Here is a 25386-nt window from a genome sequence, read left to right as displayed (position 1 = left end):
GTTGAACCAAGTTCAGCGCTCAGCGTTGCCACCGTTCCACTGCCGAACCATAGAACACAATAGGAAACCTGCAGCTTGCCGCTGGCTAATGTGATCCCCGCCTTACACACTGCTGATTGTGAGTCTGCTCTTCATGGGATAACATATCACTGCCAAATGTATACATAGAACTCAGACAACAATGCAACAGAACTGGTCCCTCAACCATCCATGCCCTTTGAGGTGGCGTGGTTGCCGACATACCCATGGAGTTGGGCACGTCCGTCAGCTCCGCCATGCCACCGTGCCGCAGGAGTTGGGCCATCATGCCCCCTTCCCTCTGCTGGGCAGCCAGGTGCAGGGCCGTGTTGCCATGGCGATCGGTGAGACTGGCTTCCGCCCCAGCGTCCAGTAGGGCGTCCATGGCTTCCCTCTGCTGCGTGATCACCGCCAGGTGCAAGGGGGTCTGGGGAAGGAATAAACAAACAACAACAACGACAATGAATACACAATCATCTTGTACCGTCAGAAATGGACACTGAATGTAGTGAGAATAAACAAAAACAATGAATACACAATCATCTTGTACAGTCAGAAATGGACACTGAATGTAGTGAGTTTGGCTTGGTTGATTCCACTGACACATTACTTTTTTCCCTGTGTGTGTGTGTGTGTGTGTGTGTGTGTGAGCGAGTGTGTCTGCAGGACAACCTGGTAGAGGTCATTCCTCATGTTGAGCACGTCCTCTCCTGGAAGGGCCGTTATGACCTGAGTCAAACTCCTGACTGAGTCTGGCTGGCTGTGGATAACACTAAGATGAAGCCCACTAGAGAGAGAGAGAGAGAGAGAGAGAGAGAGAAGGGGGAGGGGTAGAAAGTGAGAGGGAGCAGGGGAGAGAGAGAGAGAGAGAGAGAGAGAGAGGAGGAGGGGTAAGAAAGTGAGAGGGAGCAGGAGAGAGAGAGAGATGAGACACTTCCTGCTTTAAAAATGGTGTTATAGTTCATGACAGCACTGAGAGCAAAGCCAAAGTATATGTAAGGGTATATATTTGTTTAGTGCAATATGGCCACAGCTGCATACATCAGTGTTTCCAAAGACTGCACACTTGGGCATGTCTCTCAGCGGCACACGCTGCATCACCCAATCACAGTGTGTGTATCGTATATCTACGCATCTACAGAAGTATACTGTGGCTTCCGAGCCATGACAATTTGAGCCATGCATGCTTAGAAAAACACTCCTCTAAATGCAAGGTTGTGCTGGCAGAAGCACGGCTCAATGTGGCTTGGTGGTGAACACAGTCATAAAGAGGTTAACCAGAAGGTCCCTAAGGGGTCATTCAGGGACCCTTTCATCGGGGGACTGTTAGTAGCATCTTTGAGCATTTCCCCATGGGAGAAAAACCCTTAGCAATTTGCAAAGCTAGCTTTTAGTGTCTTTCACAGAACTAGTAATAGTAAGAGGCTAAGGGGTTAGTTTTTAGTGTCCTGGACCTGCACAGGACTAGTAATAGTAAGAGGTCGAGGGGTTTAGTGTACACACGTGTCTCCATCCTCATCCTGTGCGGTCATCAGGGGGCGCTGTAGAGCCAGCAGCGCACACGGGTCTCCAGAGACCGCATACTGGAGCAGAGCGAGCGCCTGCCTTTCAGCCAAGTCGGCCAGGCGCGACTCCAGGAGACAAACTGAGCACACACATCAGAAAAGGAGGGGGAGAGAAAGAGAGAGAGGGAGAGGGAGGGAGAGAGGGAGGGAGTGGGGGATAGATAAATAGAGAGAGAGAGAGAGAAAAATGAGACAAATGAAAATCTAGCGATGACCCAATAGACCCAATAGTGTCTCAAACCGCATACTTCCGTCAGTACACTGCTAGTGTGTACTGAGCCCTTACTTCCTTAGTGTCCACTTTCCGATGGCTAGAATTGTCCCGTTTAGTGTGAGTAATGTCCATTGTTCCACACTGAACCTTTTGACCATTATAAGGGTGTCATCCAGGTACTTTCAGAGTTTTTGCGTCATCTGCACTATGTACTTGTACACTATTCACTTGTACTTGAACTAAGTATTTGAAGTGTGCAAGTAGGTGGTTTGAGACACAGCCATTGTCTGAGCACATTAGCAAATAAATATCGATGCAAAGACACTGACAAAAATCATGAAGTAAAAATCATTATTTCCATTACTATCATATCACCATACAATATATCTTCACAGGTAAAGGCCAAGTCAGCTCACCTGTGTTCATCCTGTCCGTCTCGTCACCCTCTTCCGCAGAAACCCCTCGAAATTCTGTCGCCTCTCCTGGGATGCCAGCATCTGGCTGGGGGGCGATCCTAACGACACCTCCTGAGGCTGGGTCATCGCCGTCGTCATCACCACCAACATCACTATCATTATCGCTGTCCTCCACATGAGGTTGGGTGGTTGCTGCAGACCACATGGAAGGCATAGCCAAGTAACATATACAGTACCATCACATCATAATGCCTTTATGGAACGCATAGCCAAGTAACATATACAGTACCATCACATCATAATGCCTTTATGGAACGCATAGCCAAGTAACATATACAGTACCATCACATCATAATGCCTTTATGGATTTTTCCATGTTAGTTAAAACAGGAGTGTAGGGAGACTTAGCGAGTAGTTTGCTAGTGCTACATTAAGTGACCAGGCAGTATAGCTCTAGGTCATGTTTGAAGAGGTAACACTCTCAACACTTGTCTCAACTCTTGAAGCCAACAAAGCAACAAAACATGGCAGCCATGGTTGAGTGACGGCTCTATTGTTGCTGCTCTTAGTGTGTAAATACGCAGGACAAACGCAGCCCCTGGCCTGAGCTGAATGACTAGATCAGTGTTTAAGAGCCACTCACCATGCTTGATGTTGGTAGCTCCGCCCCCCATGCCTGGGGCGAATGTGTAGCCTGAGCCTGAGTAGTTTGGGAAGTTGGAGTATCCGTAGTAGGAACCTGCAGGACATACCATAAGCCCATAAGGAAAGTCACATAGACATACACAACCAGAAAATAATTGGTTCAATATATCCTATTCAATAATATGAGCGGGGCTGTTTGAAAGGGCTGTTAGAGAGTTCTGTTACATCATATCTGCAGGTTGTTCTGTTACATCAGCAGGTTACAGCAGGTTGTACAAGGTGAAGAAAAAGAGTGGTCTATCCCTCCTTCATATACGCTATCGACATAATAACTAACTATACTAACAACATACTATACTATACATATTAATGGTGTTATCTACAAAAAAAAATACACTTTAAAAATGGGTAAAAAAAACTGTATATATCAGATACAGAATATCTTCATCTGCATCTGTTGGAAGACAATGATAGCGAGAAGAGTGACACTCACCTCCTCCTCCTCCTCCTCCTCCTCCTCCTCCCGTGCCTGGCCCCCCTCCGGTAGCCGGTCCGCCCCCGCCCCCGCCCCGGTACATCCCCCCTGCTCCGCCGTAGTCCTGGAAATTAGGCAGCGTCTTCTGTCTCTTCCTCTGGACCTCCTCCTTATCTGTGTGGAGCCAAGGACACGAGTGGAAGGGAGCGCAAGGGAGAAAAAACAGTGAAGTTTACTTTACATATTCACTTGTTCACATGTTATTTAAGCAATAAGCCCCGAGAGGCCGTTCTATATCGTGAATATTGAGGGGTGTTGTTACTAGGCACGAAGCGAAGCTGTGCTATATTCACGATATAGAACGGCCTCTCGGGGCTTAATGCTTTTATAAAACGGCTACCACATATAGGACATTAAAAATGTATACAAATACGGATACGGAGTCCCCATAGAATAGTTCCACTGCTAGTAGATTCTTATCGGAATTGTTGCTCAGCAACTTTGAATTGTAATCGTTATGCATCATAAGCGCATTAATATAGAACGAAATGCGGTCTCAGCCGTGCTATATCGGGAAAATATACAACGGCATCGAACACGATTTAACCAATATTAATCAAGGACCGGAACTATCCGTTTTATAATGACATGTTTACTCTACACTGGAATGGATAACGCATGGTTTGCCGGTGAGTTTCGGAAGATAAGTTCATCCTGAACTGGCTTATCTTCTGATATTAACTAGCAGAAAATACATTCTCCTGCTTATTATATGCTTGTTAATTGCCAAAATGAGAAAATAAACTTCACATGATATATTACTACTGTACTACTATATACTATTAGCCTGGGTGCCATTCCGAACTTAGTCCCGCCCACAACATTTGAGGTCGGGAAGTTCGGTCTGGCATTGTTCCATTGTGGTGGAAGTATGTTTGCCCTATATCTGGCGGACCAATCAAATCAGGCTTGACGATGATGGACAGGTGAGCAACAGCGCCTGGTCTATCACGTCATCTGAGCACGCTTAGATTAGGCTTATGTTTGAAACAAAAACGTTGTGGCTAGAAGGATACATGGCTTTTAAGACCCCATATGGAACTTTCATATTATTTAATGAGGTTGTATCATTGAAAACAATTATTTCTGAAAACTTTGGCCAAAGTTGAGATGTGGGAAAACTCGTGGTTTCACTTTCATCAAGGGAAAACAGCGCTGTTGCATTGCGACATGTTCCCTCGTTCGTTTGAAATCTCTGATTGACCACCTGTTCGAGGGATTTGCGACAGCCTTTCCCAGCTGTTTAACATGTTTGTAGCATATCACTGTTTAACAGAATTATTTTTAAAAACGGAGGGGATATAGGAGAAGAAGGATGGTTTGTATGTTTTCTTCCTACACCTCACGGTAAGCTATTTTGTTGCTCTGATTGGTTAGGTCTATCCAATTGAGTGCAGAGGTATTCCCCCCTTGTATCGGTTGAAACACGCCCCATAATTACGTCCCAATGGAGCAGTATCAGACTCATATTCTGACTAGAATTGAGTATGACTACGTCAGGCTAATATACTATACTTCTCTACTGTATATTACACAAACACAAGAGACATCTTTCTGTATGCCTGTACTTAAGGACAGTAGTAGCAGTTAGTAGTGGTTGCATCAGTGGTTGCGAAGCAAGTCAGCATACTGTAACTATGTTAATCACCAATGATCTGCGGATGGTAGGTGAAGGGCTTGGGTTCACTAGTTTCGTTGTCCGACTTCCTCTTCAGCTGAACAAATACAGAGGTTGGCTTCTGAAGGTTCAAGTCTCTGTACTTTGGGGTCTTAAAGACGATAGCAAACTGCGAGACAGGAAGCATAGAACAGAATAACATTAGTTAATCTAGGTCTGATCATAACGGGACTCAAGGTCAATTTAAGTGTCTTGGACTGGTGCACTTTATGGATTAAAGGATGCACAGATCTTGTGAAACAGAACTGGGTTTGGGTTAAGCTAGGTTAGGTTAGGCTAGGCTCTGACCTGTCTGTGGACGTCAGTGGGTGAGAAGTCACCAAACGCTTCCCAGGTAAGGCCATTGTCTCCCTCTTCATAGAAGCGCACCTGAATATCATCTACATAAAAACAAAAAAAAACAGTGAGTGACGACGATTACAATGATCAAAGGGATGATATTGAGGTTGAAATCATAAAAACATATTGATGAATGGTGAAAATCATGTTAGTGAAAGATTACTACACTTTATTAGAGAATAAACCCATCAAATGGGGGTACCAGAGAAAGTGGCCCAGGAATTGCCTCTGAATGCAACTTAATTTAGCAGAAAAGTGAGAGTGGCCAAAGGATTTCTACTTCTCGAGTGCAATTGGCCATGCAAATTGGGTTGGTAATCTTTCCATTACCTCTGACATTATCTTAATGGTGCATGGCATCAAAAGAGTGCAGTGTGCAGAGTGCCGTTACTGGTGACGTTACTGCTACTGCTAGCATCTGCTGACTGACTAGCATCTGCTGACTAGCTTTCAATAACATAAGACAGAGTTTAGCGCATTTTTTTCTGTGCATCATCATAACTGCCATGTCATAGAACCATTTCTGATATCTAAGACCCGCATTAATCCATTACCCACAGTAGCTGACTTTATAAGCAGAGTCAGTGCCACTCTGCTGTAACACAGGTATGCAAACAGCGCATGGCAGGGCCATCTACATCAGCCATCTACACCGTGCGCTCTTGCTGTTTTTGGCAGCTGGCTTCAAAGTGTATCAGTTGACATCACTGAAGATTAAGAGCCATCCAAGAACTGCACTAACTGTTTGTGGTAATTCAGGTTCTTCAGGACATTGAAGGGGTTTGCAGAGGGGTGAGGAAAAACGTTAACCTGTGTGTGTGTGTGTGTGTGTGTGTGTGTGTTCTCTTCCTGTTTGGCTTACTCACTGAAAACAACATAACACCTTACTATCTCAGAGCAGAGAGAGAGAGAGAGAGAGAGAGAGACAGACAGATAGAAAGATAAAAAGAGAGAGTGTGAGAGAGAAAACAGAAAGACAGAAGGAAGTAAATAACTAAAATCTAAAGAAAGAAATAATCAATCCATCTATCCTTTACTTGTATAATTCTAAAGACGTCTTGCCATTTCCCATTTCCTATAAATATATATTTAGAAAAGTAACACATATTCAGGAACCAGTGGAGAGAGAGAAAGAGCAAGTGAAGAGGGAGAGAGAGAAAGAGAGAGAGAGAGAGCGAGCCAGTGAGAGGACGGGGGAGAGATAGATAGAGAGAGAGAGTGAGAGAGAGAGGGAAGGAGGGAGGGAGAGAGAGAGCGAGAGGGAGCCAGTGAGAGGGCGGGGGAGAGAGAGATACAGAGAGAGTGATTGAGAGAGATAAAGAGAGAGAGAGAGAAAGAGCGAGTGAAGAGGGAGAGAGAGCCAGTGAGAGGACAGGGGAGAGAGAGAGAGATAGAGAGAGAGAGGGAGGGAGGGAGAGCGAGAGAGAGAGAGAGGGAGGGAGAGAGAGAAAGCGAGAGAGAGCCAGTGAGAGGGTGGGGGAGAGAGAGAGTGAGAGAGAGAGAGAGAGGGAGGGAGGGAGAGATAGAGAGGGAGAGAGAGAGAGGGAGCCAGTGAGAGGGTGGGGGAGGTGACAGAGAAGGAGAGCAGCTCTCTGGCTTCTCTTCCTCTTTCCTCGTGCATTTGCATAATGGAGGGGGAATTCCCCGAGTCTGGAAAGCTCGGCCCGGGCCAGAGGACTTCCTCCGGCGACAGCGCAGGGTGGGATGACGGCGCGGATCACATGGATCTACGGGTCGGAACATGTGCAACCCGTGTGGATCACACAGGGACTCTACAGGGACGCTGTTGGTGACCCTCATCACCACCCTCCCCCTCCCCCTCCCCCCATCCAATGCGGATGTTTCTTGTTATTGGTTTTCATCTCATAAATAACGACTTAACTGATGGCACATGGACTCTGGGTAGCTGTTGATGACCCCTGTCAACACCCCCCCCCCCCCCTCCTCTTGCCCAGTCCAATGTCCAACATTTCTGGTTATTGGTTTTCCACTCGTTACCTGTGACTTAACTCAAGACATGAGTTGGCTCACCTTTCTGAACTTTGTCACACAGGAGGTAGACCTCCTCTCCTCCGGTCACACAGCCTGCTGTACGGTCCATACGGACGATCTTCAGGTTGGAGGCATTTGGGGCTTCTGCGAAACAGAGACAGAATCAGGAGAAGGTGGGAGAGAGACAATGATGGAGTGAGAGAGATAGAAAGAGAGGTATAGAGATAGAATGAGAGTGAGAGAGAAAGCCAAAGGAGGAGGGGGGGGGGGGTCATAAGGTTGTTTTGTGATTGTTATAAAGTTCTTCAGAATGCTGCAGAAAGTTCCTTAGACCAACATTCGGAGGTTCAATACTACTTTATATTGACCTCTGCGAAAAATGACCGCTTTGTGTTGGGGTCTAATATTTCCAGATAATGACCGGCGGGCGATACATTATCCCTTACTTGTTATAAGTGTATAATAAATTTCTTCATTACAGCAGAGGAGGTGTCCTGCCTCAAATTCCCCACAACATCAGGACTGGAAGCTTCTCAGTTTGACACTTAACTGGAGAGAGTCCGCCAGACACCACTATACTTGTCACACTCAACCCCAAAACAGCAAAACCACATGCTAATGCTAAGGCTACTGTCAACAGAGAGAAGAACAAGGTCCCAAACGTGTGGGGAGAGACGGAGAGAAACTGGGGAAAAATGAAAGTGTACACCTCGTTTTTTTTCTTTCCGCCCATCAGCAGGAAGATGACACAGGGCCCATTTTTTTTTAATTCCTCTTTCTGAACCTGAGGCTTATGGCAAATCTGGACTGCACTTCTGCAGAAGTGAAACCTGATGTGGTTTTATTTCTCAAATTTTCAAACAACGGTGTTGAATGACATGGGAAAAAAAAAAACGGATAAATGACAACGAAGGCCACGCTGTGACCGCCGCACTCTTGTTTACAGGCCGTCAGCAGAGTAGGGCCGACGCCCATGTCACCTCAACACGCATGTTTGCTGTGCCAATCTCAACAGTAAGTGTGAGTGTGTGTGTGTGTGTGTGTGTGTGTGTGTGTGTGTGTGTGTTTAGGTAACTTCCCTTTGGCACAGCTTTTCAGCCCGGGCCACTCACTTCCTCATTTGGGCCCTACTGATTTACATAGCGATCACTCATCATCACACCCTAACAGACTACTGCAGCCCTGACGAGTGTGCGTGCGCGCGCGCGTGTGTGTGTGTGTGTGTGTGTGTGTGTGTGTGTGTGTGTGTGTGTGTGTGTGTGTGTGTGTGTGTGTATGCCGTGTGTAGCTGGGCATGACGAGGGGCGAGGAAAAAATCACCGGCTGAGTCGGTGCACTTCATGGTCATCGGTTCATGGCTTACTCATTTACATTCCAGCGGAATTAGCTTCCCATATCAAATGCTTTTCAATTCAGTCAATTCTTTTCATCCAGCTCTAAGTGTGTCATTTGCAATGAATACATGGGAAGAGACTCCACTGAAATCCCCTTGGCATTAAGTAAACAAAACATAGTGCAACAGAAGTCTAAAGAGCTCATCAGTGTCTAATTCTCTACTAAGGTGTGTCTATGCAACACCATCAATCATCTTTTTAAGGGAAAGCAACCACACAGAGATAACACAACTTCTCATTTCTCAATTTTGCCTGGAGTAAACACAGCTAGTTAGCACCTTTTCAGACAGGAGGACTGCTGCATACTTACTACTTACTACTAATACTATTTAAAATAAACTTCCATGTTTAGGATTCACAGAGATTTACTAAATAACTGTCAGCATCTTTTAGACTAACAACTTCTGTACCATGTCTGTAAAAAATAAATCAAGTGTGGCCTCTATTACACAAAACTGCATCCTGCCAGTGAAACACTGTTAAGCAATATGTTTACATACCAAAGACTTAGTCATCCTTCACATCCTTTGTTTTGACTGGTATGTGGCAGACATGCCCATAAATATAAATATATGCGCACAGGCAAACAGACACGTTTAAACAGTATATCCTATACATACAACACCAAAGGGATTCAATGGTTGAGTTTTTTTTAACAAATGTCTAAATAGATGGCTACAGAACAGGGGATACTTAAATGGATGTCACACCACAACACACCAAGAGTGGGATAATGTGAAATAATTACTGGACATCAACGTCTCCCGTTAGCTATTTACAAATTATGTGGTGAAAGACTGGACAGACAGATCTGTGAAAAAGTGAAATAGTATATAGGTCAGACTAAGACAAAACACGTTCATCTTCACTTTCAACTTCAACTTTCTGTGTCCCTGAAGACAGGGATCCTTACGTAACATAAAGCGACACGCACAAATAAAAATGAAACAGAGGTTTGGACAGAATGGCGACAATATGCTTGAGTTACAGTAGGCTACAGAGAGGTCTACTACGAAGCAAAGTTTGTGGCTTATCCAGGTAACACCGCCCAATGTGTCCCTGTCCAGTGCTGCAATAGCTGGACAGGCCAGTAACCTCACTTTGTACAGCAGTACTCACATCAACTGCTTTTGTGTGTGTGTGTGTGTGTGTGTGTGTGTCTCTGTGTGTGTGTGTGTGTGTGTGTGTGTGTCTGTGTGTGTGTCTGTGTGTGTGTGTGTGTGTGTGTGTGTGTGTGTCTCACTCACTGCTGTCGTAGATGGGCTCTGACACCACCGCGTCCAGTCTGCGTGAGAATCCCCCGTCGCTGTCCGGAAGGAAGGCCGTGAACATGAGCCGCACCACGCTCAGGTCCATCTCCTTGGACTGGTGTGTCGCCGCTGTAGCGATGATGCTCTTCTGGTGCTCTGCCAAGACAACACACACACACACACACACACACACAAACACACACACACACACACACACACACACACACACACACACACACATCACACACGTGAGCATGCACAAGCACCAACGTACACAGCATGCATAGCTACTCTCGGAGCAAATGTACAGAAGCACTTTTTTACACAATCAGAAACTTCAACAGCACAGTGTATTTTGGAAATCTGCACTCAAAAACATAATTTCACAGAATTTAAATTAAGCACCATGAAAAGCCACAAGCACCCTAATGTCACGTCAACATTTCCTGGCAACAATATAATCACAATTTTTAATGATTTTTTAACGATTTTAATCTGTCATTACAGTTTTTCTTGATCGTTTTGATGCTTGTCAACTCTGACATCACATTCTCAAAACAGTTAACACCCGTGTCTGAACAAAAGCAGATGGCCAAAATGACACATTTTGCTTGCAAAAGACTGTTACTCTCTCAAAACATTTAAAATATGCAGCTAAAGCAAATCTTGCCTTCAAACAACACATCCTGTCGTCAAATTTCAATCAATCATTACACACTAGACAACAAAATGCAAAATGCTATGTCTGTTCCATTTCTCTCATTTTTCTGGTATCAGAGAAAAATGTGAAAAGACAAAATGTACTGAATAAAAAATAATTTATTCATTCCTCCCAAAATGTAACTGTCATTGACATGTAAGACCTACAGTAAACACCTAGGCAAGACAAATTTCATTGAACTACAACTTGTCATTTTTCATCAAAATAGACCTACAGTAAACACCTTTTGTACGGCTTTCTTCACCAAATAGGCAATACAGTACTTTGTCTAAATGTGCATTAGATCCATACTTACAAATAGCAACACTGAACAGACATGGCATCTCTTATGGATAATGAATGATTGCTGATTGAAGAATTGTGCAAAGAAGTTTCACACATGTGTATCAGAGATTCAGACTTATGCAAGGAAACTATACCACCTGTGAAAAGATGTTTTCCTTTTGTTTAGCACTGGAAAACCAATAGAGTTTGGGTTTTTTGAATGACATCTGTGTTAACTGTTTTGCAAAAGGGTGAGAGAAATGTGTGAACCCAATGAAAATGTGTGAACCCAATGAAAATGTGTGAACATATTCACAAGAGATGACTTCTGCTGTGCAAAGAAAGTGTTCATGAAGACCAAGTGGATCCCAGTTTTCTTAAGCAGGTCAAAGCAATCGAGAAAAACTGTAATATACAGTTAGGAACAACATTATTCACATGCCTGGTAAATATTGATTTGATGTTGGACCATTAAACCACAAAATGATCCCAAACATACAGCTAATCAAGACAAGAAACGATTAACAGGGGACAATATTGAGAGAGTGGCCCAGCCAGAGTCAAGACATCAATCCATAAAAAAGTGAGCACAATGCCAGCCACACCACATTGTCTTACAACCTTTTGGCATGTGGCAGTGTCCTTTTCAGTCAAAACAAACATATTGGGCAAGTGAAAATCAACATTCAATTAATATTTGCCAGGGGTATGGATAACTTTTTTCCTAACTGTTGAAGGAAATAATTCTGTATTCATATTTTTTTGTGAATAGTTTAATGATTAAAGTCTTTATGACTTGAATACTGTGTAGTTCTTATGGTCATTTGTGATGTTGTACCCATGTGTACCCTGTGTGTGTCTTTGGTCTGTATGCAAGCATCCTTTGTTTATCCTTGAATTCAGTGAAAGCCTGTCTATAGCCTTTTGCCTATCACCAGGTGTGAAATGTTAATGTTTGTAGAACAGCATGTGTCCAGGCCTCTGAAGGACTTCCCAGGAAAGGGGGTAGTTTTAATTAAAAGACAATAGAAGCTGGCCAAAAGGCCACATCCCCCACACACCACACCTTTACCTTGCATATTCATACTAGTAGGTCACTCCTTCTCTTTGTGTGCAACTTAAATTTGGTAGACTGTTTCTGTGTAGTCAGAGAAGTCAGATAATACTGAGAATCTGGTGAAATCCATGATGGGGTGAAACAAACATGTACTTCTCTCCCTTGAGGGCCACTGGCCCCTCATTGAAAAGAATAAAGCCTGGATCCTGACTTGCATCATCCTGATTGAGTCTTAAGAGAAATATGGTAGTAAAAATATACTATCACTGTATACACACACAAATACCCCCCCCGCCCCCACACACACACACACGGCATAGCATTGCTATGACAACACTTACTCATAGCAACATACTCAAGTAATCTCTTTCACAATCACTAATAAGCCAAACAAAAATAATCAGTTACGCAAATCTATTCAGCCATTCAGACAAACACTGAGAACCATTTATTACGCAAATCTATTCAGCTATTCAGACAAACACTGAAAAACATTTATTTAGTGTTTAGTGTTTAGCATTTAGGTGTTGCGTCTGAATGTACAATGAAATCTGAAGTCGAAACATTTATCTGGTGCCCTGGTGCCATAAACTTTTAAAACTCCCATTCTAAAACTGATCCTGTTCCAGTCCTTGATTGTGAATGGCTGGATCGCGTTCAATGCCGTTGTTAAGTGCAACATAAACATACACCTTGACCGCATTTCGTTCTATATTACTGTGCTACCATAACTTGATACAAAAGTTAAAGTAGCTGCGTCTCGACTCCGCTAGCACGTCATGCCTAACAACGCCCCTTAGCTGTTGTAGAATCAGCGTACCCTACGGCCTCTCGGGGCTTATTGCTTAATTCTAAGATGGTGCAGCCTGATCTGCTGACTGACCTGTTAGTTCGCGGGGCAGGCGCACCTCCCCCTGGCATGCGTCTATCTCCGGGTGGATGACCACTCCGCTGTTGTAGCCCATCCTGTAGGCCTCCGTCATCCGCTCCTCCAGCACCTTGGTCACGTTCTTCTTGGTCACGTGCAGGATTCCCAGGTTGGGAAAACTGTGTGGAATATCATACAATGAATTAGTGACAAGAAAGCTCATAAAGGTGGGGCTCACCAAAATCTAATGTATAATGCTGATTTGAACTGAATGCCACAGTTTTGTAAATATGTACTGCAATGTGTGATTTACTGTACCAACAATTTGTCTAAATGTTCAATTGTCTAAATGTTCTGTGCTGGTCACAAATCTTTCACAAACAAATCACTTCTATCACTCTCACTGTACTGAGAAACACATATCAGTGAAATAGTTGACTGGAAAGTAATAAGAGATATTCTAGCCAGCAAAATAGGTATGAAGTATAAATACGTTGTCCCCTATCAAACTCTATATTGGCTGACAGTAGCATACATGTGTTGGTGAACAGATAGCAACCAAGCCATTGTTTACACCTATTTTGGTTGGAGAAGTGGACTTTGCTACATTTACGCATAACTCATTAAACACGAAGTTGCTGCAGCTGCTTCATATTAAAGAACAACATAGGGAACAAATGAATGCTAGCAGTAGAAACAGCAAACGTGAATACATCTAATCTGCAGCTGTGAGTGTTTCAGTGCAGTTAGCAGCCCTGTTTCTTTTATGATGGACTGTAATGGGTTAAAGGATTCACTATGCCAAAAATAAAAATTCCATCACTAGCGACGCTATTTCATGCCAGAAATCTCCCTACGTTAGGTTTGCCTGTTTCTCCTTGCAAAAGTGAGATGTTGGTGAGCACCTCTTCCTGGTCAGGAATGTAGTGAATGATGTACCATGTTTATGGTTATGGTTAAAGTTATGTTTGTTCAGCGGACGCTTTAATCAAAAGTGATTTACAACACAAGACATACAATCTTAACATTACCTCAAGGCAGGGAAACCTCACAATATGTATCTGTCTTTGCTTCACAATAACTTTCACTAGAAAGCTTTTGAGGACTGATGTATGACCATGTACTATTCCTCAATATAATCAATTTAGCTGTGAATTAAGGAGTCATTACATTTTCGTTCTATGTGAGATATTCATAACAATATGCTCACGGACTCGGGAGTTTGCAAGTCTTAACCTTTAATATTCATTCTGTATGATGAGTCTGAACATTTTAATTGTCTTTCTCAATTTAACGTTTTTCAATCTCTTATCCAGTTTCTGTGTGACTTGCAGACGCTTGCTTTCCTTTTCATGCATGTGCATTTCATATACAAAACTCGTCGACTACTCTTGATCTTGATCCATCTCACAAACTCAGAAAATGGACAAGCGTAATCAATCCCTCCCGTTAACACTCATCTTATTCACATCGCCAAAAGGCAATGACGGTATCATCGATCCAAAGATCCTATAAAAAGCACACCTCAAGCTCACCTCTGCCGTGCAAACTGACCACATACCTCATCACTTGCATCAAAGTTAGCCAAAGGGCTTTTCCTTAATTGCCACGAGGCCTCGTAATGATGAATCTCAAACTTCTGTCTGACCAGAGAATTGCAAAACTTCTGCTTTTGAGGCATTGCCACATTAGAGGTCTGCATCTGTGATGAGTTTCGAGGGAAGGTAATCCATTTCTTATGCTTTCATACAGGGGTGGGGGGTCTGATGAACAGTAATCATGAAATCATGCCAGCCACTTCCACTTGATTTTTAAATCCATGGTTCATTTTTACTGCTGCACTTTCACATATTTGAGTCCATTTGAAATGAACAGCAAGAGCCTGATTAGCATGATGAGCTTCATTAGTTATTTTGGGTGACAATGACAAACTCACACTAGTTTTTAATCTTTACTATTTGTCATAATCATTTGTAGTTTTCATTTCCTGAATTTTATGGGAATTGAAACCAAAAGATATGAACCACCACCTTTTTACACAAACCTGTGGCTTTAGAGTTATGACTAAGTAAGGATATATATATGTGTGTGTGTGTGTGTGTGTGTGTGTGTGTGTGTGTGTGTGTGTGTGTGTGCGCGCGTTTATGTGTGTGTGTTTATGTGTGTGTGTGTGTTTATGTGTATGTGTCTGTGTGTGTGTGTCTGTATGTATGAGTGAGTAAGCATGTAGTGGAGCTATACCTGATGGTATTGTCTTTGGGGGGCAGCTCGGCGATGCAGATTCCCTTGTCACACTGCTTACCCACCAGGCTGTGTGCGTGCAGGTGGGGGTCCTTTGAGTTGGTGACCAGCTGAACGACCACACGAGCCGGACCCTGGTAATTACAGATCTACACACACACACACACACACACACACATTATGATGTGATAACGTACACCATTCTGATACCTATATACAGCAGTATTTTGTTCATTTTGTTCATTTAATGTAGAATTAACACAAATTCATTTTGTGTAGAATTAACACAAATCCATTTTGTGTTCTTAGTGTTTTGTTCATTTAATGTAGAATTAACACAAATCCATTTTGTGTTCTTAGTGATATTCACCATATGAGTTTAGCAAAATGCTTCCAAAAATTCAAAGACCATCAAAAAAGATTTAGCTTTATTCTGTTTTTCTTTTTCAAGGCTTTTGGCAGTTTTGGGCCTCTTAGGCTTTTGGTAGCTTCTATACAGTACGTTTCAGCTTAATGGATTTCATTAAAAAATAAATGAATATACATTTTCTATGAACCAATCATGATACTTATGAAAAGTAATTTTATTTTAAATTAAATTAATTAAGTCATATTAATTTAAGAAAAAAGTATACTGTATCTCTTAGCAGTTTTATGTCAATATTGTTGTTGTACTGTATAGCGCTTCTTGTTCATCGTTCATTAGATAGCATGTGAATATAGAGAATGTAGGGAATAATGTGATTATTATGCGTTTAATTTACATATAGACTAAAAGTGTGTCACAATTTAGTTTTTAAATGTGTTTGTGAATTCTGAATGTTTGTTTTTTACATTAGAGCATTTTACTAGCACCAACTATTACCAATTCTGTGTAAAATGTATAGATTGGGGACAAAAATATACATTTTTTAAAAATCCATTGTCCATTATCCATTGACAGATTCTGCATGATTCCAGTTAATATGGTGATTATCCATATTTGGTGAACTAATCTAGATGTGAGTCCCCTGGCTAGACTAGATAGATAGATAGATAGATACTTTATTGATCCCCAAGGGGAAATACTATGTGAATAGTAGGCTTTGTTGTGCTTTGTTAATGGCATTAATGCAACATTATTTGGCGATTCAGCACACTGACCTACAAATGGTCTACATAATGGATGAAGTGTTGATTTAGCCAACGTCATTGCATTTCCTGGTTCACAATGGTACTTATCTGAAAGCTGATTCATTGGCCCTTGATTCAGAGAAGCTGGTGCTAGATAATTGCTTTGAAAGATTTGTCAAAAACACCAGCGCAGCACTTCAAAAGACATCTGAGCCACCGTTCAAAACATCAACTTCAAGACGTGCCAACACAAAGCAAACGAGTAAACAAGCGCATAAAAACACACACACACACACACACACACACACACACACACACGCACATGGAATGGGTGAGCCTGATTAAAACAAGTTCCTGCTGGAAAATGTCAATCAATCAGACAAATCTTTGCAATCCTTCAGCAGTAGACAGCTCTTCACAAGATGATTCTTAAATTACGTGTAACCCACTCATCATGCCTTAGGTCTTAGGATATCAATGCTGACTTAACAGTGAGGAATCACGCTTTACAGGCTTTCAGGAATACACTAAGCCCACGCCAGACTACTCATTAAACATCATCTCGTGTATTTCACCTCTTCCCATTCTATCCAGCTGGGCTGTTGTTGGGTTGGGTGCTCTGATCTGAGGCTATCTGGTGTCTAAACTCAGTTGATGGTGACATCTAGGTGACGATAATGAATAATAAGGAAAAATATAAAAATGGCGGTTAACAGAGACAGACAAAAAGGTAAGCGCATGCCTCTTAGGTAGGTTGCCAGTGGCCTAATCAGTCTGCCAAAACAATAACATTCTTGTGTCATATCTAAAGAAAGGAGGGGGGATTTCCCACAAGATTCCACTTCACCGGAGGGACTTTCTCCACCGGGCCAAAAAGGTTTTGACAATTGGAGAGAGCTGGGTGACAGGGCGAAATTAATTGCACAACGGCACAGTTTTTTTTTTTTTTTTTAATAGATCCACGGCCGCCGCTGGAGCCAGAAGTGAGTGTGTGGATGGACCGACCACAACCGACGGGACATTGTTGTCTCCGGCGGCACTGTCTGCGACGCGGGCCTGCCGCGGGGTGTCTCACCCCTGTGGGCAAGCGTGCGGCGAGACCCGGCGTCTGGGCGTTAGACACTTTTTTTTTGTAGCGCCTGCTGTGCCTGGCGCGCCCGCGCAAGGTCACTTTCTCCTCCCGGGCAAATTTGACTCACTCACGTCACGAGAAGCATCAAAGCGAAACGCTCTCCTCGGAAAGAAAGAAGAGAAGAAGAAAAAAAGAAACCCACACAATATCAGAACTCTATGCGCTCTTTTTCAAGTTCAAAATGAGAAAGAGCAAGAGAGCGAGAAAGAGAGAGTGACAGAGAGAAAGAGAGAGAGAGAGAGTGAAAGAGAGAGAGAGTGAGTGACAGAGAGAAAGAGAGAGAGAGAGAGAGAGAAAGAGAGAGAGAGAGAGAGAGAGAGAGAGAGAGAGAGAGAGAGAGAGAGAGAGAGAGAGAGAGAGAGAGTGTGTGGAAGAAGAGCAAAGAGGAAACACACTGTTGGTGTTGATCTGAGACGCACACATGGGCCAGAGCCCTGTAAGGAAGTTGGGGGCTATGGGAGAGCGTTGGGAATCCCTCCTTTACTTTATAGAGAGAGAGAGAGAGAGAGAGAGAGAGAGAGAGAGAGAGAGCGTTTGACCTGTGTGTTAGCATGTCATGACCCATGCAGTGTAGTGTGCAAAAGGGGTGTTTAATCTGAAGGCGATGGGCAAAGAAGACACACACACATACACACACTGTTATTTCCTCCTGTCAACAATGCCTGAGGTGTATTTTGGGAACTAGCACCCGAGGACATCATTTCACAGAATTAGAATCTACATGGAGCACCATGAAAAGCCACGTTCATAAGCTGAATAGGCATGCTATGCCACAGTAAAACACACACACACACACACACACACACACACACACACACACACACACACACACACACACAACTAGCCAAGTCCAGTCACCTGACCAGCAGTTACACAGTAAAACCAATTCATACATTCATCCACACACACAACATTGCTGTTTTGATGGACGGGGGAGGGGAGGAGGGCATACAGCAGGCAAAGCTAGAGAACAACACACAGAAACAACACAGCCCAACCCAACATGCAACACAACACAACACACAACGCAACGCAAAATTCAACACAACCCAACCCAACACGCAACACAACCCAACCCAACACGCAACACAACACAACATGCAACACAACCCAACCCAACACCCAACACGCAACACAACCCAACACAACCCAACACACAACAAAACACACAACGCAACGTAACACAACACGCAAGGCAACACAACCCAACACGCAACGCAACGCAACGCAACGCAACGCAACGCAACGCAACGCAACGCAACACAACACAGCACAACATGCAACACAACACATCACGCAAATTCCACACAACCCAACCCAACACACAACGCAACCCAACATGAAACACAACACAACCCAACACACAATGCAACACAACACAACCCAACACACAATGCAACACAACACACAGACAACACAACCCAACCCAAAACACAACGCAACACAACACACAGTTGTTCCAAGCTCTCTGCTGCTGCACTGGGTTCAGTGATGGCACAGCGGCATCTGCCAGCCTGGTAACGGCGAAACAGGTTTCTCATTACTCTCAAACAACTGAGGTTAGCACTCGGGGGGAGAAGTGTGTGTGTGTGTGTGTGTGTGGTGGGTGGGTGAGTGTGTGTGGAGAGAGCAACAGACAGCACATTGTGGCCCTCTGCATGTCTGAGTCTGCCTGAGAGGCCGATTCGGGGGGCGGGGGGGGCGGGGGTGGGTGAAGCGCACACCTCGTTTCCCGTCGGTGACGCCGCGCAGCACTTCCTACTAATTACGCCTCTGACACACAAGGAAATTCCCAACAGGGCAGAAAATCGTCGCAGAAGAAGGGTGAGGATGAGAGAGACAGAGACAGACACAGACAAAAAGAGAGAGAGAGAGAGACAGAGAGAGTCAGACAGAAAGAGAGAGATTGAAGATGCTTTTGTGAGGGTGAAAGAAAGACAGAGAGATCTAGACTGAATGTGTGTGTGTAGTGAAAGACAGAAAGAAAGAAAGAAAGAAAGAGAAAGACAGAAAGAAAGAAAGGGGGTAGCCTGAGAGGGTAGAGGGGGCAGGGAGAGAACATTCCAGAGAGAGACAGGTATGCGTACAGCAGAAAAGAAAAGAAAGAGAGATCAAAGAAAGGGGAAAGAAAGACAGAGGCAGAGAAAAGGGTTCGAAGGTCCATGAATCAGAATCAGAATCAGAATCAGAATCAGAATCAGAATCAGCTTTATTGGCCAGGTTTGCGTAAACAAGGTATAAGGTAATGGGTGATTCATGGGGATGTAGGGGATGTAAATGGTAATTGATATAAGGCAAATATGCCTGTCTGTTTTGCTCTAACAACATTTTGTTGTTATCCTGTAACAATGACTAAATAAAACTGAACTGAACTGAAACAAACAAGGAATTTGACTCTGGTTAAGAGTGAGGACAGACCTCAGAGAGAGAAAGAGAGAGAGAGAGAGAAAGACAGAGAGAGAGAGAGAGAGACAGAGAGAAAGAGCTTCTTCACTCCTCTCCTCTCTGAGACTCCTTGCCCCACACAGCACTGAGGAGATGATTTAGTCTAAAATAACATCCACCGATGTCAGTTATCAAGCTACAGTTTGGCTCCAAAGCAACAGAACTTGACTTTCCACAAACAGTGAAGACATCTCTTGATGTGAAGGGGCCAAACGTACAGAAAGCACGTCTACAGTACATGTCTGAGGACAACCTTATTGTGCACCTCTGTGAAAGTCAACTAGTGAACTGAAAGTCAGCTACAAAAATGAAACCTAGCTGAGCTGCAGCCCAGCAGGTGAGGTCGGGGGAGGTCGGAGACGGAGACTGAGAGGGTCTCACCTTCACTTGTGGGTAAGTTTTCCTGTTCTTCTCACTGGAAGCGCCAGGGAGTCCCCCATGCGAAGGGCCCTCACAGCCATAGCGAAACCTGAAGCCCCTCTGATGGAAACAGAGGGAGAGAGCAAGAGAGAAAGAGAGATAAAGAGAGTGAGAGTGTGTGTGTGTGTGTGTGTGGGGGGTCAGCCTCCCCAACATCCTCACCACGAGCACAAAATGCAGTACACACCCACAGACTCTCTCCTAGGCTACTGTTCTACATGTAGATGTGTTAGCTGATTGACTGAAAGAGAAAAGGCTGCAAGGGAAATCTTTCATGACCACAAATGCTTAATTGGCAAGACCTCTCAACTTTATTACATTCATCAAGATTACATTCACCTCGACTTGAGGATAACGTGCTATTTTTAGATCATGCCTCAGATATTATTTCTCATTTCCAGGGACCTTTTAGCCAGAGGCTCCAAATATCCCACATTTACATTGGAATCTCCATCCATGTTTCACTAATAAATAATAACATTTGCTTTTTATAAATGCACTGACATTAAATCCACAACAGTATCTTCAGTTTTGGTATATGCAAGATGTCTTGGCAATATCAGACAATCTGCTGTGATTGCATTGTGATGCAATATATTTCAAGATCCAGGTGGGTATTGGCGAAGACTTACTTGTTTAGGTTGCTCTACGATCTCAACGTAAGGTCCATCAACTGCACAAGAAAGGAAGACGTTCATTTATCACAATCCAACACCATCTTCAGGTTCCTCAGTATGAATTATTATCTTAATTCTCAGCATTATACTGCCACACACACACACACACACACACACACACACACACACACACACACACACACACACACACACACACACACACACACACACACACACACACAAACACACACACAAACACACACAGAGTTCAGGCATATTCTAGAATACAGAAGAGCACCATGTACACTCATTTTGCACTCAGAGATTCCTAAATCCTGCATTGTTCACCTGGGACAAAAGGTCAAGGATCACAACAACATGACTTGTGGCCTGTCCGCACTGCTACTAATGGATAATAATGCATCAACACTCAAAAATGGGGGGGGGGGGGTCAAAAGATATTTGACTAAATGGAAAAAAAGGGGGGGGGGGGGGGGCAAATCAGTCAAAAACAACATTCAGTCAGCTGGGTGATGTAGGAGGTTTGTAGCTCCTTCATCAGAAACGTGTTTGCTTACACCGAAAGCACTCTTCCCCTTCCTGTCTTGAACAGGGACACCGTCCTGACCACATCCTCCCCATATTAAACGCCTCTGGGTGGAGGCATCAAGAGGAGGTGGCTCCTGTGCCATGATGGCGAAGCCCATCAGACTGCCCAATGCATGCATCCAGCTGATGCTTGTGAATGTATACAACTTAAAGCGGACGTTCTTTTGCAATTCTTTATGCAAACAGAATTCTTTATGCAAGTTCTTTTCCAATTCACCAGGTTTTCAGCTTGGACAATCTGTGATTTTCTGAATTATTCCCCAGCCTTTCACTAGAACTAGAAGACACTGCAACATCAGCTACTTTACACGTACATCCATTGATGTGTGCTTCAAGTATTTATATTGACTTGCTATTACTGTACACTGATATGCAAAAAAATAAAATGAACAAATGGCAGCACCCGTTGTGTTTTTATACATGCATCTATGGTCTTTACATGCATATCTATTGCAGTGATAATTCATATTTCAAGTCAAATTTCAATACTCAAGACTAGTCCTCCTGCTCTGACATGTCAATGAAAAAAGTCTAAGTCACATGGAGACCCTTGTCCAAAGTTTCAATTACTTTCATACGGCAGATATACATTCTCTCACATGAGTAGTACTCCGGATAGGCTGTTTGTTCCATTACTAACTCCCCACCACAATTCACATTCCACTCACACGGCTCAAACACGTCTACAGAGAGTACACTCAAAGAAGGACCCGCCGTTCGACCTCTCAAGTCAGATAGAGAAGTGAGAGTGGTCACTGAGGAGAAGACGCCTTCGCCATACTCACTTTCAGCCTTTAGAGGCTCTCTTTGTGAGGCCAGTTTCACAATGACATCATGAAACTGCTCTGGACGGATACCTCTGAATGATGTCTCACCGTATGGGCACTGGTTGAACTTTGGGAGTTTATGGTGATTTTATTAGATGACTCTGGGCAGTCCCAAAAAGCTAGATTGGTTTAGAGTTCCCTTTAAGTGCTGTGCATTCGAAAATGGAAGTCATATTCTTAACAATTAGTCACAGGGATGATACTTTGTCATGTTCTTACCTATTCTCAGGCTGGTGGTGTATGGCATGTTAGGGAGATTCACGGGAGGTTCTATGTCAATCCAGCTAGGGTCTAAGTTGTAGTCAAAATACTGTGAGGAAAAAAGTAGAGAGAAGGGTTATATTACCTGAACTCTGAACTTTAAAAACAAAAAAAGACTGAAAGCTTCCCAATTGGCTAATTAAATTTCAGATGGTCACAGCTAGAAATCAGACAATAAGTTGGCAACATAAACTTCAACAGGCTTGCTTTTGACCTGAGAATGTTCAAGAATGAAATATTCTGGTGACTTTAATTCTTTTGACAAGAGGCCTTCTGGGGCTCATAACAAGTGTCTGCAAAAAAAATCACATTCTAGCTGGCTGCTGCCTTCCATGTGGTAAATTCAACAGGTAGCCCAAGCTGAAAGCTGTCGAGAAACGCAAACCTCAGCGTATTTGAACAACTTCCTGTGAACAGCAGTCGAGCAGGCCTGCCACACCGGTGCCTCTGTGCATTTCTGTGCATCCTCGGAGCTGCTGCATGCTCTCCAATAGCTCATTACTACCAGCTACTGAAGCATGGATTGGATGAGCGTTCATAGCCCTGAGTCTTTTCTAAAGGATATACACTTCAGTACTAGGCCAACTGCTGATGCTACTGCAGCCTCAGCTTCTGAAAACTGCCTAAATAAAATAGTTACTTATAGTAAAAGCTTTGAGCGGTTAAAAAACACTGTGGCTAATAAATAGGGTGAATAAGATCCTCTTGTGGTCAACACTTAATATTTCAACATATTCCAACAATAAGCACACTTCTAAATTTGGCACAAGTTCTTTTAGTCCCATGGTGTTGTTTTAAGACCTCAGCCCAAAGATTAACCACAGAACTTTAATAGCTGAATCTCCTCAACCTGGATAGAAGTTCATGATATGTCTCAATTCTCAAGCCACTCTGATAAAGTCCCATTGGGTGCTGACTCTGAGGCAGTACTAACCTGTTGGGTGCTGACTCTGAGGCAGTACTAACCTGTTGGTGGTGAAGGTATGAAGCATCTTCGGCCATGGTTCCTGGGACCCAGACAGAAATGAATAAACAGACAGCAAAACAAATATGAAATGGTGAACACTCGGGTTCATCCGGCTAGATTCTAGTAATAGGCCATATTTTGGAGAGGCATTGATTGAGTGACTTACAAAAATGCTTTAAATATAAAAGTCTAACACTAACAGCATATGTTAAAAACAACAGCGACTTGCAATAACAGCAAACACATCAATTTAGAACCTTATCACTAGTGAACCATCTTTTGAGTGGAATCACTGACTGCTGGTGCGTTATCGAGGAATTTCAAGTCACAGAAGATTGATACTTTACTCATTGCTATGAGTAAAACACTGTATATTTACATATCCGAGCTATGGATATGTCAGAGAGGTTAAATAAACTGAATTAGTCACTTCCAACCTTACACATAAATTATGCTTTTTTTGTCATAAGTGAGACATGATGTGTTGCTAGGAACTGCTATATCGTTGCTCAAGCATAACACAAGTCCAGACCATGCTCCTCAACTACTTCGTTCTTTGTTTTAGAAGTTACAGTTGCCCAATAGTTGAGACATATAGGTGAAGTAATTGTAGGCTACTGTGCACTGTCACACTCAAGACTGGATTGCGCGTCCAGTAAACCAGCTTAGACATAGCAGTTAATAACGTTAAAGAACTAAAGGTCAACAAGACCATGTTCAACTTAGACATGCAGCGGTCAGAACAAGGAAGTAGAGCCGCAATCATCACAACACAACTAGCCTATTGATAGAGCCAAGACCCCCCTCTCAAGATGAGCACTTGAATACAAAGCCCTGTCGGTAAACAAGAACACGACGGTCTTACCTTTCTGAGTTACAGTCCTATATCCAGGATCAACATAAAAATTGCTCAGTCAACCCAAACGCAAAATCAGAATCTACTTTGGCTAGATTATTGCGCCATGCCGCAGCAAAGTCACTAAGCTCGCCGAATCGGACAGCGCGTCAGCATGAGTCTGTCAAAGTCATTTGCATCAACAATTCCGATGGCTTCCAACTAAATCATCGATGTCTAGATGCATGAAATCCGTGCGAAGGAAAAATGAATTTCACAAAGTACCTGACACAATAGATAATGTCAGGATCGAGTCGGTGTTTGTACAGAAAACTTGACTTCCTTACTGGAAATTCCCTGTGACGTAACGCAACGTGAAGTGAACTGCTTGTAACATCCATAACATAATCTCGCTCTATCTGCCCTCTTGTGGTCAATACCTGTAATTCCAGTGAAAATTACTAAAATGATAAATAACTGTTCAAGGACTTCACCTATTTGTTGATAAAGTAATTCATAGCAAGATAACCACCGAAACCAAGATAACCACCGAGACCACCGAATCAGACAAAAGGTGTAACACTATTCTTATCTTATGATACCATTACATTTCACTGATTACAAATGTCACATCACTTATAGACTTGTTGAGTGTTGAACTTGCTGCTTGTTTGAGATCACACCACCTCTTAGTCCAAACCTGACCAGCAACCAGTCTAAAATCGGATTTAAATGTTGTTCATAGCTCATAAAAGCAATGCCAGTGATTCCACAAACAGTAAAGCACCAAACCTGGACCATTCCAGTCTATGGTTGTATTCCCCATTGGTCTGAGGCCTGACCTACAGTACACCTGGCCCTAGTGTCGGGCAACATGTGGAGGACCCCTCAGGTCTGCGCAAGACACAGCCTCCAAAAATAACCCCTGGAGGTGAGTAAGAGAGATGAGGTGGCATGAGTTGG

General features: G+C 43.3%; 1 protein-coding gene across 2 annotated transcripts in view; it reads right to left on the bottom strand.

Moving 5' to 3' along the window:
- Positions 1–24771, bottom strand: part of nfkb1 (nuclear factor of kappa light polypeptide gene enhancer in B-cells 1) — a 37588-nt gene extending 12817 nt beyond the window's left edge. The window contains exons 1-17 of one of the 2 annotated variants that reach the window (XM_076291595.1): positions 24454–24771; positions 23588–23628; positions 22580–22670; positions 20940–20980; positions 20269–20367; positions 15198–15346; positions 12972–13135; positions 10044–10202; positions 7442–7546; positions 5360–5451; positions 5042–5180; positions 3352–3507; positions 2857–2952; positions 2214–2405; positions 1522–1663; positions 691–805; positions 244–445 (exon numbers count right to left, since the gene is read on the bottom strand). In XM_076291595.1, the coding sequence (XP_076147710.1) occupies positions 244–445; positions 691–805; positions 1522–1663; positions 2214–2405; positions 2857–2952; positions 3352–3507; positions 5042–5180; positions 5360–5451; positions 7442–7546; positions 10044–10202; positions 12972–13135; positions 15198–15346; positions 20269–20367; positions 20940–20980; positions 22580–22670; positions 23588–23623 (1978 nt within the window). In that variant the 5' untranslated portion in view covers positions 23624–23628; positions 24454–24771. Of the gene's footprint in view, positions 1–243; positions 446–690; positions 806–1521; positions 1664–2213; positions 2406–2856; positions 2955–3351; positions 3508–5041; positions 5181–5359; positions 5452–7441; positions 7547–10043; positions 10203–12971; positions 13136–15197; positions 15347–20268; positions 20368–20939; positions 20981–22579; positions 22671–23587; positions 23629–24453 lie in introns of both variants that reach the window. The other variant, XM_076291596.1, reaches the window with a different exon arrangement.
- Between the last annotated feature and the right edge of the window lie 615 nt (positions 24772–25386).

The sequence above is a fragment of the Alosa pseudoharengus genome, unplaced genomic scaffold, assembly GCF_046254945.1.
Source record: "Alosa pseudoharengus isolate Yale_2024_CS ecotype anadromous, Long Island Sound unplaced genomic scaffold, YU_APseudo_1.1 YU_APseudo_1.1_scf_19, whole genome shotgun sequence".
NCBI lineage: Eukaryota > Metazoa > Chordata > Actinopteri > Clupeiformes > Clupeidae > Alosa > Alosa pseudoharengus.
Note: the sequence above shows the minus strand (reverse complement) of the source record. Positions and strands in the feature narration are given on the sequence as shown.